Source organism: Mirounga leonina, unplaced genomic scaffold, assembly GCF_011800145.1.
Source record: "Mirounga leonina isolate KUSES-001 unplaced genomic scaffold, KU_Mleo_1.0 Mir_165, whole genome shotgun sequence".
In the NCBI taxonomy this organism is placed as follows: Eukaryota; Metazoa; Chordata; class Mammalia; order Carnivora; family Phocidae; genus Mirounga; species Mirounga leonina.
This window is the reverse complement of record NW_023270415.1, coordinates 80,754,229-80,770,009: the sequence shown is the minus strand read 5'-3', so window position 1 is coordinate 80,770,009 and position 15,781 is coordinate 80,754,229. Positions and strand designations below refer to the sequence as shown.

General features: G+C 61.3%; 1 protein-coding gene across 3 annotated transcripts in view; it reads left to right on the top strand.

The window, feature by feature from the left end:
* Positions 1-15,781, top strand: part of TSNARE1 (t-SNARE domain containing 1) — a 163,606-nt gene that overhangs the window by 136,194 nt on the left and 11,631 nt on the right. The window contains exons 14-15 of one of the 3 annotated variants that reach the window (XM_035012033.1): positions 1,693-1,799; positions 9,810-9,903. In XM_035012033.1, the coding sequence (XP_034867924.1) occupies positions 1,693-1,788 (96 nt within the window). In that variant the 3' untranslated portion in view covers positions 1,789-1,799; positions 9,810-9,903. Of the gene's footprint in view, positions 1-1,692; positions 1,800-9,809; positions 9,904-15,781 lie in introns of those variants that run through there. The other 2 variants (XM_035012037.1, XM_035012034.1) reach the window with 2 other exon arrangements.

The following is a 15,781-nucleotide window of genomic DNA, read 5'->3' as shown; positions in this document are numbered from 1 at the left end:
GGATGGATGGATGGATGGATGGATGGATGGATGGATGGATGGATGGAAAGTTGGGTAGATGGATGGCTGGATGGATGGAAGAATGGATGGATGGATGGATGGATGGAAAGTTGGGTAGATGGATGGCTGGATGGATGGAAGAATGGGCAGATAGGTGGCTGGGTGGGTGGGTGGATAGAGAGTTGGGTAGATGGCTGGCTGGATGGAAGGATGGATGAATGGGTGGATGGATGGAAGGATGGATGGATGGAAGGATGGATGGATGGAAGGATGGATGAATGGATGGGTGGATGGATAGATGGTTGGATGGAAGGGTGGAAGGATGGATGGATGGGTGGATGGATGGGTAGATGGATAGATAGGTGGAATAATGGGTGGATAAAAGAATGGATAGCCCTAACATCCACCTTATGGCCCAGATGGGCAACCTGGGGAACTCGTCCTTGACTTCCCTATTTCACTTCCATTGTGTATTCAGTCACAAGCAGGTTCTGAGGATTCCTCTCCTGGCCTTGCCTCTGTCGCCTCTGATCCCCCCTTTTCTGCTCCAGACTCCTTCCTGTCCATTGATCAGCCTTCTTCCTGATCAGTCTCCCTGTTTCTTCTCCCCTTTCCTACCAACCCCCATTTGCTTTCCAAGTGGCCTCTTCACTACACTCTCTCCCTGCTTAAAACTCCTCACTGTCTTCTGTGCTGACTGTGGGGTGCTGCTCAAACCCCTGTACCATCCACATCCCATCCTGTCTGTCTCCCCTGCTTCCCTACCCCCACTCCTCTCTGGCCACTTGGTGACTGACCATATTATTTTAAGCTCCCATTTTGTCCTAGGTTCTCCCTTGGTCTCCTGCCTCCCACCTCCTGACCTGCCTGGGGAGTCCCCACCTCGCCCCCCCCCAGGACCCAGATGAAACATCCTTTCTTCCAGAAGCCTCCCAACCCCCACCCACCCATGAATCCCAGCACAGATCTGTGTGTCTTCCTCTCCATGAGGTCTTTGATGGTGGAGCCCAGAACTTGTTAAATTACTAATAACCACAACCAGGGGTGCTTGGGTGGCTCAGTTGGTTGCGTGTTTGACTCTTGATTTTGGCTCAGGTCATGATCTCAGGATCATGGGATCGAGCCCCCGCATTGGCTCTGTGCTTGGTGGGGAGTGTGCTTGAGATTCTCTCCCTCTCCCTTCCCCCCACTAGTGCACTCTCTATTTCTCTCGCTAGCTCTCTCTAAAATAAATACATAGTACTAAAAAATAATAATAACAACACTATATGGAACAAGAAGAAGACTATCTGGAGAGGACCATGGGTCTGGTATTTGCCGGACCCCAGGCTATGTACTTTTCATGCATCATCTTAAGTAAGGCTTTCAAATGTGGCCCTGAAGTCAGTGGCATCATCCTGTGCTTACAGAAGAATCCAAGGTGCTAAAGGGGGGCACCTGGGCATCACACCCAGGCCTGACTACCTCTGCAGCTGAGGCAGTCCTGCTGGCTCTCCTGCCTCCTGCCCTTGGGGGGTCAGGGCCAGCCCAGAGCAGCTGTTGAATGAGCACACGTGTCAGCTCAGGGCAGAGCCCCTGGCAAGGGATGGGTTCTGCCTGGGCCCACAGCCCCAAGCCAGCAGGCACCATGTGCCCCCAGGATGGGAGGCTGGGATTCCGGTCACCATGACAACTGTTCTGTCTCTCTCTCAGCTCCAGAGACGCAAGATCAAGTGCTACTTCCTGTCGGCTGGAGTCACCGTCCTGCTGGTCATCATCCTCATCACCGCCACCTCTATCCGAAAGTAATGCCGCCAACGGTGAGTGCCCCAACTGCCCCGCGCCATCTGTCCCTCCACCCTTCTGCTCATCTGTCTGTCCCTACGTGGTCTGCTGTGTCAAGCACGGGGTCAGCCCTGGCGGCCCAGCAGGGCACGTGGCAGGTGGGGGCCGTCTTTCTGGAGCCCCCAGCTGAGGGCAGGCCAACTCGAAGCTCCCCTTCCTGCAGGCGCTGACTTCCAACAGGTCCTGACTGGCCGTTCACGTGTTGGGTGGTGCAGCCGGCAGGTGCTGGGGCCCAAGGCGGGGAGCCAGGCCACTGGTGGGGTTGTTGGACGGGCAGAGTAGGTGCTGGGCCCCTCCCGGGCCGGGCGCTGGGTGGGAGCTGGGGCGGACGGGGACTGACCCAGAGCATGGGAAGCACCTACAGAGGCGTGCGGGGTGGGCGTCTGGGGTCTCTACGCTGTGCAACAAAGTGGCCTAAAACTCAGTAGCTGAGAACAGCAATCAACATTTATTACCTCGCAGTTTCTGTGAGTCAGGAATTCAGAAGGGGCTTAGCTGGTAGGTTTGCTCAGTGTCTCTTGTGAGGGTGCAGGTAGATATGGGCTGGGGCTGCACGACCCGAGGGCCCGACGGGGGCAGGAGGATCCAGCTCGAATGTGGCTCCCCCCACGTGAGGCCCGCAGGGTGACGGGTCCCCGAGAGCCAGGCAGCTGCCACACCCGGTCACTATGCAGCGTCTCTCCGGGCCAGCTGCAATGGCGTGAGGGGCCACCTCACAGGGCATGACTCCAAGGAGGGATGGCCACGGGGCCCCCGGAGGCTGGCTTCCACATCCAGAGCGCTGCAGGGGCTACACAAGGATGCTTCTGGCTGCAGGAGGGGGTGCACGTGTGAGGGCTGTGGCAGGAAGGGGCCTATGTGTCCTTTGGACACCCTGGGGTCCAGCACCTGGGCCCAGCACTGGGACACTGTGGGGGCTGGGGGAGGGGCTCGGGGAGGGGCAGGCAGGCCCTGCTGAGCTCCACAGCTGCCCCCTGGTGTCCCCCCCAGTCACTGTCATGCACGGTCCCCCCCCACAGCCTGTGACAGCGTTTGTGGCGGGCAGCAGATGAGCGGGGGCTGCAGGAAGCTCCGTGGACAGTCACCTCGGTCCGGGGCCCTCAGGCTTCTGCGTCCAGATTTTAAGTGCCTGCTCTCTCATCAAGAGCCACCCCAACAAGGCTGGGATGCAAAGTGGGAGGCGGGGAGCCCTGGCCGTCCCGAGGCCTGTCCTTGGTGGGTAGCTTCTCATTGGGTCCACTGTCCCTAAGGCTGGGCTGGGATGTCACCAGGAGAACAAGGAGCCAGCTCCTGGTCTGCACAGAGCATCGGAGGGAGTGGGGAGTGGGGAAGGGAGACGTGTTTGTGGTCGACCAGCTATGTGTGCACACTGCATATCCATCATCTTGACTGGTCCTCCCAGCACCCCCAGGGGGACAGGTCCCAACCTGGCTGAACCCTGGGGCCAGGAGGGCTCAGAAGGTCTTGGCTTTCCCTGGGAACACACCGTGAGCCAACCGCCCCTGGTATCCTCCTACTTGGCGTCTCCACTGCACTGCCCCAGAAGGTCTGCTGTTCACAGTAAGCGGGACACATGGAAGCCCCAAGTGGCCTGGCTTCACTGGGGTCGGTGCAGGTTTGCTGCTAAAGTTTTGGACCTGCAGAGAGAACTCCTGGTGCTTGGAGCTTCTTGGGTTTGGGGACTGTGGGCGGGGCCTGCTCTCCAGGTGAGGTCAGTGGGGGTCCCAGGCAGCCTCCCTGCCCGGCCCCTGTGGCTGCCCTGATGGGGACGGACTATCATCCTCCGGGGCACTTGGGGAGTCATTGCTTCCTGCCCCCCGACCCAGGTGGTCCCCAGCTGGGGCTCAGGAGCATGAGCCTGTCCCCCGCCCCCTCCTGCTAGGGTCCACAGCTGGTGCCCCTCCACCGGAGGAGGGACTCAGTGGGAGGGGCCGGAGGGCACCCTGGGTGTGGGGGCCTGGGGGGAGCAGGGAGCATCTGCCCCTGGAGAGGGAATGGGGCCCTGCTGACACCTGGATTTCAGACTGGCCTCCACACTATGGGAGAGTCTTTCCTGTTGTTTTAAGTCACTCCATTTGTGGTCATGTTGACCCAGCCCCAGGACAGAGCTACATTTGCCAGGCACCCGAGGCAGGCATGTTACATGGGGTGTCCGTGTCTCGGCTGGTGGGATGTGCGCCATCAGCACCGTGGCCCCATTCTGCAGGGGAGACTGGCCCGTGCTTAGGGCTTGCCCTCGGTCACACACATTCTGGGCGCTTCCCATGCTGAGGTCAGATTTAGGGATGGAAGAGGCCTGGCAGGGGCCCGGGAGCATCGTGATATCTTGAAGCCATGACCCACGTCTGCACGGGAGGTGGGTCTGCAGGGGCGACTCAGATGGGCCTAGGAAGAAGGTCAGCTTGGGCGCCTAGCAGATGGATCCCCAGTGATCTGGAGAGAGGGGAGGGGCTGTAATGGCTGGACCCTCCCCTTGTTCCTCCCCTGGGGCCTGGGGCTCTAATTCCTCCAGCATACCCTCTCTCCTCCTTCAGATTTCCTCCTCCCTCCCCTTCCAGGCTGGGGAGCAGTCAAGGCCACCCAGCGGCTCTGCGCCCTGGAGCCCTTCCCCGTGCCAGAGGAAGCTAAGGGAGGTTGTGGGTCAGGGGTCTGGGGCCACGCAGGAACACATCATCTCTGGCACACCAGCCAGGCCAGAAGAGAGGCCCAGCAGCCCAGACGCTGTCTGCCCGCAGTCGGCCCCGGGGGCAGGGTCTTGTGGGTGGCAGGGTCTTGTGGGGGGGCTGCCCTCGCTCAGGCCCCAGAGAAATGGGGCTGGGGTGGCTGCCCTCTTTCCCTCTCCCTGGAGCTGCTCTGAGGACAAAGGCAGCTAAATATAAACAGCACTTTGAGGAAGGAAAAGGCTTGATTCAAATGCAGGGGGATTATTTCCGCAGAGAAAAGCAGCCTCTGAGGGAGGAGCTCGGCTCCCTGTTCCCTGACTTGGAAGAAGCCCGACAGCCCGACAGCCCATGCACGTGCTCATTTCTGGGTGTAGGGTGAGACATGCCCTCTGGTAGCTCTGAGGGGGCAAAGGAGCCCCCCATGTCACACCCGCCGTCTGGGTCATCCCCCGTGCACCCTTGCCTGCTCCCATGGCTGTGACCACCCTCATGGGCTAGGCTATTCCCCATTTACAGAGGGCTGGTGAGTCTGCCTCCCCGCTGGTCAGGCTGGGGTGCTTGCTCAGGTGGAGCAGCTGCTGCCACCAAGCAGGTGCCTCCAAGAAGACCAGTGCGGGGACTCTCCAAAGTGCCTGTGGCCAGCCTCACTCCCCACAGGGTTCCTGGACTCAGTTTACAGCAAGCGTGAAGGCTAGTCTGGGACTGAGTCAGGGCCCATAATATGACCGGGATCAGGGCTCAGGGTGTGACCAGGGTCAGGGCTCAGTGTGTGACCAGGATCAGGGCTCAGGGTGTGACCAAGATCAGGGTTCAGGGTGTGACCGGGATCAGGGCTCAGAGTGTGACCGGGCTCAGGGCTCAGGGTGTGACTGGGATCAGGGCTCAGGGTGTGACCAGGTTCAGGGTTCAGGGTGTGACTGGGCTCAGGGCTCAGACTGTGACCGGGCTCAGGGTTCAGGGTGTGACCGGGATCAGGGCTCAGGGTGTGACCGGGATCAGGGTTCAGAGTGTGACCGGGATCAGGGCTGAGAGTGTGACCAGGGTCAAGGCTCAGTGTGTGACCAGGATCAGGGCTGAGAGTGTGACCAGGGTCAGGGCTGAGTGTGACCAGGATCAGGGCTCAGTGTGTGACCAGGATCACAGATCAGAGTGTGAATGGGATCAGGGTTCAGGGTGTGACCGGGATCAGGGCTCAGTGTGTGATCAGGATCAAGGTTGAGAGTGTGACCAGGGTCAGGGCTCAGTGTGTGACCAGGATCAGGGCTCAGAGTGTGACCAGGGTCAGGGCTCAGAGTGTGACCAGGATCAGGGCTCAGTGTGTGACCAGGATCAGGGCTCAGTATGTGACCAAGGTCAGGGCTCAGAGTGTGACCAGGGTCAGTGCTCGGAGTGTGAGCAGTGTGTATTCAGTCTGTGGTCAGGATTGGGTTTCCTGAGCCCTGGCTGGCACATGGGACTATAGGGTGGGACAAGCCAGCTCGCCCACCCTGCTTACGCCCACCCCAGCCTCAACCCTGACCTCTGTAGGAGCCCCTTCCCCACCTAGGAAAGTGCAGCTCTTTGCGAAAGCATGTGCAGGCCTGGTCATTTGGTGAGGAGACCTCTCCCTGTAGATGAAGGTCGGGGTCAGCTCAGCATGTGGGGCCCAGAAGAGGAACTTGAGGTAATTCTGGGTCTCCAGCACTGAGGTGTCTGGAGATGGACACAGAGCTCCTCCCCTGCAGCCCAGCTGGGACTCCTGGGGGCAGAGGGCCCAGGCTGCAGGTGAGCCCAGTGCCCCTCGTTCCCGGGTTGCAGTCGGCATGCACCGCTGTCCAGGTCCTGGCCGAGGAACCTTGTAGAAGCAGGGGAGTCCTTGGGATCTGGGGGTGTCCCCTCCCCACCATCCTCCTGAGCGCTCACGACCTCAGTGTCTGGGCCCAGGACCACTTTCCATGTCGGACTTGGGTCGCTGTGGACTGTTCGTGGGTCCCTGCGGGATGTGAGCCATCTGCGGTCACCAGCCATGCGCAGGATACGAAACAGGCATGGGAGGGGGAAGGGCGGAGGCCCCTGGAGCGCTAGTGGGTGCCTGTCCTGGGTCCCAGGCTCCTGCTGGAGTCACAGGCTGGGCTGCAAGAGACAGAAGATTACAGTATCTAGGCAACAATCAATGAAGTATTTTTCATGCGCATAAAAAACGTAAGGGGCTAAATGGAGGCTTATAGCAAACCATGTTCTTAATGTTTTCTGAAAACCGTGAAGTATCGAGCTGAAGGCATTGATTTCCATTTGGGAAGCCTGGGTGGGAGGTTGCATGCACGCTTCTCTGCAGTGCACACCCATGTGCTTTTTCACGTGTGTCTCTGCGTGTCTGTAGGTGTGTCTCTGTGCATGTGTCTGCGTGTGCACGTGTGTGTGTGTCTGTGTGTGGTCAGGAAAGACTGTTGACTGCCCGCCCCCCCTCCCACAGGCTGTAACCGGAATAAGGGACCTGAGTGTGTCACCCTGGGAGGGGGCGTCTCCATGTGTGTCCCCCGCCCGTCAGGCGCTGGGTAGGAGCCTTGCCTGGGGGTCACCTCACTGCATCTTCTCCACAGCCCTGTGAAGGAGATGTGCATGTGTCCCCATTTTTCAGATGGATAAACTGACAGGCAGACCGAAGAAGTGGGCACCATGGGGGGTAATCCCTCTGCAGCTGGGGCTGTGCCCTGATGCCGTGGAGCCAGGTCTGCGGGTGTTCCAGGTGGCTCCGGATGGGTCAGGGGGGCCCGTTATCGGGGCGCCGTCATTCACGGTGGCAAAGTTTGGGGGAGCCGGTCAAAGGCTTGAGGGTCCCTCCCCTGGGATCTGGTGACTTTGGGCAGCCCTGCTTCCCTGCTCTAGCCTGCGAGCATGTCTGCCGAGGTTGGTGCAGGCCTGGGATGCTGGAGCCTTCTTTGGGTCCGGGGCTCCTTAGAGGCTGACTTAGGGAAGTCTGTCCTCTGGGGCCCAGGTCCTGCCTCCAGAGCTCCTGCTGGGCACCTGGCCGGGGTGGGGGGGCTCCTCTCGATGATGCTGGCTGTTTCGCTGTCCCCATGAGCACTACCACAGTTGTGTTCCTGTTACCACACACCTGCTCTGGTTGATGGAGATGAGACACAGCTGGCCTTTTCATGCCGACGTTCCCATGTGGCCCTCCAGCCAGCAGGGCTGTATTTTGTCCTCCCTGCTGCCTGTCCCACGGGCCCAGCTCCGATCCGGCTAGAGGTCGGTGATGTGTCCACGTGATTGAGCAAATGTGGTACCCCAGCCCCTCCCTGTCAGCCAGCTGCAGGTGCAGTCAGATCCAGCACCGCCCTGAGCAGCTCACAGCCTCGGGGAGAGGGAGGCCCTTGAGGTGCTGAACGGCCAGGAGCAGAGTGGAAGCTGTTAGAGGGGCAGCTCTGCCCGGAAGGCTTCCTGGAGGAGGTGGCTCTTGAAAGCCGAGTGTTGAGAGGTGGGTATAGGCTCCTCTGTCAGACAAGGAGGAGGGCACTGCAGGCCCAGGGCACAGCCCAGGCAAAGGTGTGGAGGCATGGTGGGTGGAGCCCTGGGGCAAGACTGGCTGGGGTGGGAGTGTGTAGGGTCTTGAGTAGGAGAGGAGGGGCAGGCGAAGGGGCCGGGAGGCTGGAGGCTTCCTGGGGCACTTGTCTGGAGCAGTCCTTTCCTAGTGGGCCTGAGGGAGCCATAACCAGGTTCCAGACCCCCTTCCTCTGCATGGGGTTGCCCCACCCCTTGCTTGCACTGCCTCAGCGGCTGGGCAGATGGCCCCATGAGAAGGGCAGCACTGAGCCAGCCATTGGAAATGGCTCTCTGCCAGGAAAAGGGTGGAAAAAATAAAAGCATGAAAATGCTGGTGGCCAGCACAGAAGGCAGCATGTGTGTGAGTTGTGCAGGCGGCGTTGATGGACATGATGGAGTTTGCCAGCCAGCATAGAGAGCGGGTGTCGCATCTTACCCGTCCCAGCCCCGTGATGCCTGGGTGGGACTGGGCAGGGCGGCCGGACGGTGGCACACAGCTGGGACCCCACTGCTGGTGGGCAGCTGCAGGGCAGGAGGGCGCTGGGGCGGGTGGGCGGGGCGGAGCTGGTGGGTGGGGGCGGGGATTGTGGGCGGAGCTGGTGCTGGTGGACGGAACTGGGCTGGTGGGCGGGGCTGGAGTCAAAGGACCTGCCCGAAACCCTCCTTGTGGCCTTGGGTAGGTCGTGCATGGAGTCCCCGTTTCCTCCGTGGCCTCGGGACGCTAAGACCTTGCTGGGGTGCAGTGAGGCCATGCGTGCCCTTGGTGTGGCAGGTGGTGCACAGAGTTCGTGTGTTTCCTCCCTCCCCCGACCGGTCTCGGTCTTGGTCTTCGTCCTTCTTCTCTGTATAGATGACCCTACCCTTCTCCTGCAAAGTGTCCCCAGACTGGCTCTGGGCTGCCCGCACCATGGATCCCTCCAGAGGCAGAGGTTTGAGTTCTCCTGCTGATCCCTGACACCCAGGCCTGGATAACATCCCCCACATTTGAGCCTCCAGGCCTTTGTCCCTGTCACAGGGAGGGATGCATGAGGCCTGCGGGCCACTCTGGCCCCACTCCTGGAGAGAGGGTCAACCCTGTCCCTGGAGCAGCCCCTGCCCCTGCCATCTCTTTGCTCCACTTCCCTCCATCCCCCAGTTCCCATTGGCCTCAGATTTGGTGCCTACGACTCCCGGCTCTGGGCCCGTGCCCGTCCAAGTGGGCCACACGGTCCTCGCAGTGACCACAATCTCTACAAACACACAGCAGCCTATGGACTATACCAGGGCACCGGGCCCTCAGTGACCAGGAGGATGGGAGCCGGGGCCTTGCCACGATGGATGTTGGCTGAGGCTCTGAGGGCAGAGGCTCATCCCGGGCAGGAAGAAGGTTCGAGCCAGGCCTGACCCCCAAGCCCACCTCGGTCTTGGGGAGGGTTCAGGGTCAGGCCTCCCCGCCACGCCGGCATCACAGTGGCCCTCACCAGGGGCAGGACGCATGGGCTTGCCCACCCCAGGACTCTCGCTCTTCTTCAGGGGACACGCGACAGAAGAGGCGTGAGGGAAGAGTCCTGGGGCTTCACTGGGGAAGTGCGAGCCTCCTGCCCCTGCTAGGACATGAGGACACGCCGCTCGAGGGGAGACCTTGTCTGTGATGGTGGGACCGCTTGAGTCGAGCCCTGCTGTTTCCAGCCACTGAACTTTGCCGAGCGTGGGCGTCAGCTCTGTCAATAGGACAGTCCCTCCTTTAGAGCAAGGCTGTGAGGACGTGGGGAGGGCCTGACGACTCTCCTCCTCCCCCTCTTCCTCATCCGACTTCTCTAGGCTGTGGCCTCCAGAACAAAGCAGAAGGAGATGGGGTTCGACCTTCAAGGCCCCTTTAGAAGCAGGGGTTCTGCCCGCCAAAGGGAGGACACGTGGAAGGGAGCATCCTCAGCCAATGCTAACAGAGAAAGGAGCATTTTCTGAAGAGAAGGACCCTGGAGTGGGACCCAGGAGGAACCCCCTGGGGCAAAGTCCGCCAAGTCAGGTGCATGTGGCAAGGCCCTCCCCTTCAGCTGTCTCCCCGCTCAAAGCAAGCAGTTTTGCTTCTGGGTGCTTCTCAGTAATTGCAATAATAAATTGAATAATCAAGCTAAATCCACAGAAGAGAATTAAATATTAATTTCTAATAAGCTATTCAGAGAGTCACCGGCAAGGACCAGCAGAATACATATGGCCTGTGTGTCCCCCTGCCAGGCCCCCAGACCCTTCCCCGCCAGGGCAGGACTGACCCGCACCAGCCTCAGTCCGGGAGGGTGATGGCATGCCAGCCCTGGGAGGTGTTGCCGGGCCCTGGTCACTCTGTCAGGAGGCCTGCAGGCCCACGAGGCTGGCATCAGGCACATCAACAGGAGTAGGTGCCTGTGGGATCCGGCTTCCATCTTCCCGGCAGCGGGGGTCCCCATCATCGTGGGAGGGTAGCCAGCACCATTTGGAGGAGTGGTTAGCGGATGAGAAAATGACGCATCTGAAGGACATTGAGAGCAATCTGAGAGGTGGGGACAGTCCCCCTCAGGATCCCAGGGTCTGTGTGGCACCTGTTCTCCAAGAAGCCTCTCAGTCACCTCCATGCAGCCAGGGATGCTAATGGGGGAACTGGCCCCAGTCAGTCAAAGACAGTGCCCCAGGGTGGACACTGAGTATGACCTGGTCACGTGCTGAGCCCTGACCTTGGTCACACACTGAGCCCTGATCACAGTCACACTCTGAGTCCTGACCCCAGTCACACTCTGAGTCCTGATCCTGGTCACACTCTGAGTCCTGATTCTGGTCACACCCTGAGCCCTGACCCTGGTCACACGCTGGGCCCTGATCCTGGTGACGCTCTGAGTCCTGACCCTGGTCACACCCTGAGTCCTGATACTGGTCACACCTTGAGCCCTGATCCTGATCACATGATAAAGCTGATCCTGAACCTGATCCTCCTTTTAAGAGATGAGAAAACATAGGCCATGAAAATTACGTTTGGCTGCAGCAAAAAGTTGATAATGGTGGAGAAGGTAGGCAGGCCAGGGTCACATTTTAGGGGGTGGTTAATGCAGGTTAAGGGCCTAGTCTCAGTCCAGTGTCAGCGAGGCAGTGGGGGAGTTTGGAGCCTGGCATGGCCATGGCTGGGGTGGGCTGTGTGGATGTGCTGGCCCCGTGACCGCAGCCCCTGCGGAGAGACTGGGACTGAGGCGGGGGGTCTGGTTGGAAGAGGAGGTGCCATGTGCCTAGGGCAGGGCAAGTTGAGGGGCAGGCACAGAGTTGGTGGGTCCCCAGCCTGGCCTGCGTGGGGCGGGTACAGCCTGTGCTGGAGCCAGGCTCTGCATTCCTGGGGCTCAGTGAGGGCGCCCTGGTCCTGTGTGTGTGGTGGGGGTTGCAGAACAGCCATGGGTGCCAAGAGGTGCCAGGCAGAGCCCAGCCCATGGACACCCCTGCTGCAGATGCCAGACTTAGCAAAATGAAAATAGAGCCCTGGTAATGGTGAATTTCCAACAAAGAACGAATGATCTAGTGTGAGAATGTCCCTTGCGGTATTTGGGACAGTCTTACACTGAAATGGCCCTTCCCTGCTTCTGAGATTGAAGCTAGCATCCTGTGTTTTGCCTGCGGACACCGTGGGGCCGCCCGCCCCCTTCCGGGGGCTCTCCTGGCAGCTGGTGTCCCAGGTACCGGGCCGCTTGAGAAGTCAGATGCCCGTCCAGCTGGACTGGGTTTTAACAGGAGCCCAAGGCTTGAGCTGGGAGGCCAGGGAGCAGGGATGAGTTGCAGGGAAGAGGCGTGGTAGGGGTGGGGGTCTTTCTGAGCCTAACCTCCTCCCCTCCCACTTCCTCTTCCCCCGGAGCATCCAAGCAGGTCAGAGCTTGGGGTGAGCTGGGTCCCAGCTCCCCCCCCCCACCAAAGGCTGGGTCCCCACCCCACAGGGCTCTTCTTAGGGACAAATGAGACAATTCAGGTGGAACCTCTGGTGTGTGCCAGGTGCTCAGTTTTGCTCAGAAAATGCAGGCAAGTGCTCTCTGTTGTACTCCCTGGGCTCAGGGGCACTGACCCTGGGCCTCGCCCGGGCCTGTAGCGGAGGTGGGGGCCTACAGGTCAGAACCCAGGGGCCAGCACCGGCAGGCAGGGCAAAGGGGCTGTGGCCCTGCGTGCGTTCTGTGCCCTGGCAGAGACCACCGTAAGGCAGATCTATAGGACCACAGCCAGGGGGCCCGGTTGAGTCAGGAGCTGGGCCTGGGAGTCCAGCCCCTGGTTCCACGGGCCCTGGGGGCAAAACACACATTCCCTTTTCTTGCAGACTTTCCAGTGCCTCCCCTCCTAAACCCTCCTGAATGCTTGGGGTCAGGGGAGGAGGGGACTCCCGCTGTCGGGGATGAGGGCTGGGGAGTGGCCTGGCTCTGCACAGGAAGCATTTGGGGATGGGAGAGGCTCCCCACTGCCCCCAGGGGAAGAAGAGGGGCAGCCTGCAGGACAGTGCTGGCCCCCACCTTGCAGAGCAACCTCGGGCGACCCCGAACTGCTGAGTCCTCGCTAGCCCAGGGCAGATGGGGATTGGGGTGCATACCCCTCAGGCATCTTCCATCCATCCACAGGCCCGGGGATTGAAGGCATCTCATGGGAACTGGGAAGAGCGGCCTCTGCCCTCTGGTTACCCTCTGCTGGGGAGGCCAGTATGGGCCTCATGGGTGGGCAGGGAGGTGCCCAGTGCGAGGGGGTGTGGTCGAGAGAGGGGCTGGGCTCAGTGCCCAAGGGCAGAGGGGGCGGGAGGACAATGGCAGAGGTCTGGTTGTCAGAGGATGGGAGGGCCAGAGAGATGCTTGGACCCTGCCACCCACTGTCCCTGCCCCTGGTCAGCCACTAGGGGGTGGGGCTGGGGACACACTGCCCTGGGGACCAGGAGGCTGGGTCTGGACGCACCCGGGGGCCTACAAGAGCTGGGGAGAGGGTGGGTCCCCCTACTTGCCCTCGCTGAGACCCCTGCCCTGCACGAGGCCACTCAGCTGCAGATGTCCCCACCCCCAGAGGCAGGTGGAAAGCTGGGCTAGCTCTGCACAGGACTCCAGGACCGGCTGCCCCGCGTGTCCCAGCCGACACCTGCCGCCCAGACCTCCAGAAGGGCTGTGAGCCACAAAGCCAGCTTGAGGGGTGCCTCCTGGGTGTTCCTCAGTTTACCATCGAGAAAACCCAGCTCTGGAGGGCGTGGCCTGCACCTGGCTCTCAGGATGGGGCCTGCCTGTTGGGGGCCTCTTGTGGTAGGGCTCGGGTTGGGGGATGCCAGGTGGGGCCAGTGAGGCCAGGGCTGGGAGGAGAGCAGTTCTCAGGGGGGTGGTGCAGCCTCAGAGAGGGGCCCCGGTGGGCTTACAGGCAGGCCTTCGGTGGGCATGGGGCAGTGTGCCCGAGTTCCCCTCCAGAGGCACAGGATCGCTGCTCCCCTCAGGCTTGCCCTTCCCCTCAGGGACTGGGGGTCCCCCGTGGGCATGGGAATGATTTCCCCCAGCAGGTGAGAGGACAACAGACAGAGGCGCCTGGAAGGGGGCTGCATTCCCCTCTGGGGCCTCCCGTCTGCTGCTGGGCCCTGGAGCCCAGGCTGGGGCAGGGGTGCTGGTGGGAGGACAGGGGAGAGAGGCCACAGTGCCCTGGTGACCTCCACCTACCCAGGTGGTGTCCAGGAGGAAGTCCTCTGCAGGGGCCTGGCCAGTGACCACCATGGAGGGGCCGTGGCCCTTTGTCCTGGTGGCAGCAGTCCCAGGCCCTGTGTGTGCCTTCACCGCAGCACCTGCGGACCCCCACCCTGTTCCTCCAGCTGGGCGTGGGCCGTGCAGGGGAGCAGGGCCTGTGTGCTTCCTGGCCTCGGGGCTGTGGGTGGGGCTGGTTGTGATTTTCAGCAGGGTGCTCAGGGACCCTCATGGAGAGGGTGACGTTTGAAGAGCTGACCTGTATCCCAGGGAAAAGCATTCCAGATAGAAGGAACAGCATGTGAACAGCATGAGGGGGGACGACCGCAGGCAGAGCTCCAGCAGAGAGCCCAGTCTGTGGGCTGGGGCACAAGCTGGGGGCCGCAGGTCCCAAGGACCTCAGCCAGAAAGCAGCCAGGAAGGCCCCTGAGCGGCTCTGCTGGGGAGGGGACCACCTCAGAGGAGCCGAGGAGAAACAGCACAGGGGGCAGGAGGAGAGGCTGTGCCCAGTGGGGCGTGGCCAGGAGCGGATCGTGGATGTGCTGAGGGTGGAGCCCACCGGGGTCCTCATGGGACGGAGCCTTAGGTGGGGGGGAGCCTCTCTGCTTTGGCTCCTGTGGTCTGGCCAGAACTTAGCCACGCCCAGGGCAGGCCGCTTGGGGAGGGGGCAGCCGGGAAGGGGCTGGTGGACCAGACTCACACCTGCTTGCCAGGACTCTCATCCGTCCTCCCCGAAATTTCTGTGCTGTCAGCCAGTCCTTCCGAGGCCTGGCGCCTCTGGACCCTCCGGACCCTGGCCTGGCCTCCCCAGCCCTTAGGAGTCCCGCAGAGGGGCGTGGAGCTGGTATTTCACGAGAGAATCCCGGAAAGGCTGTGTTTAGCCTGATGCTGGGACCCAGGCAGGCGGCTGGGGTCACTGTCTGCGGCAGCCGAGCAGAAGCCCACCTAACGCTCCATGCTGTCCACGTCCTGGTGGCCTTCCTGTGTTACGGAGCTCATCATCCGGGGAGACTGTGCCGGGGGCCTGGGGCCTCCAGGCCCCCTCCCTGGCCCGGTGGCGGCCCTGGAGAAATGGGCAGGGAGATGGGATTGTCACTGAGTCCTGTGGGGTGTCCTCCCTCCTCCCCTTTGTGCCCCACGAAGAGCAGCAACGTGGGGGACTCAGGCAGGACTGGGGGCGAGGACGGGCCAGGCAGGGAGGGAGGGCAGCCCGACCAGGGCCAGAAGAGCCCACGTTGGCACCTGTGGTCCCGCGCAGCCGCTGGTCTCTTGGGACTTGTTTTCTCATCTGTGAGCGGGAGACCTGTCATCCGGGCCCACCTCCCGGGCAAACCTCAAGCTGGCAGGTGGAGAGGGTAGCAAGGCAGGGCCCCACTCCAACTTTGTGGGACAGCTGTCAGCTCCCCAAGGAAGGGAGGCATGGTGGAGAGAGCCAGGTGGGAGCCAGAGCCACCCGCTCCACGCTGCCGCAGCCACGCCTCCTCCCTATGCGCGGCTGGGAGCTGATGGAGCCTGTTGTTTTGCAGGTTGATGCCGCCACCTGGCCTGCATGGACCCAGGAGAGTTTCCCACCGGCCTGCCTCCCACCAGGGTGCTGACCCCGCCACCGTGACACCGACCTCTGGCTGGGCCTGCCCTAATAAACTCCCCACTTGGCTGGCCACAGCGCTGGTCTCCATCCGTTGGGTGGGAGGCATCTTTCCTGCTCTGGGACCCCTGGAGATGGAGCCTGAGCTGTAGTGGGTGGGAGAGGCCACAGCAGGGGTGTGTGTGTGTGTGTGTGTGCATGCGTGTCATGAGTGTGAGTGTGCATGTGTCATGAGTGTGAGTGTGGGGGTGCATGTATGTCATGAGTGAGGGTGCATGCGTGTCATGCGTGTGTGAGTGTGCATGCGTGTCATGAGTGTGTGCATGCGTGTCATGAGTGTGCAAGTGTGCATGCGTGTCATGAGTGTGAGTGTGTGTGCATGTGTGTCATGAGTGTGTGTGAGTGTGCATGTGTGTCATGAGTGTGTGTGAGTGTGCGTGCGTGTCACGAGTGTGAGTGTGTGCATGCGTGTCATGAGTGTGAGTGTGGGGGTGCATGCGTGTCATGAGTGT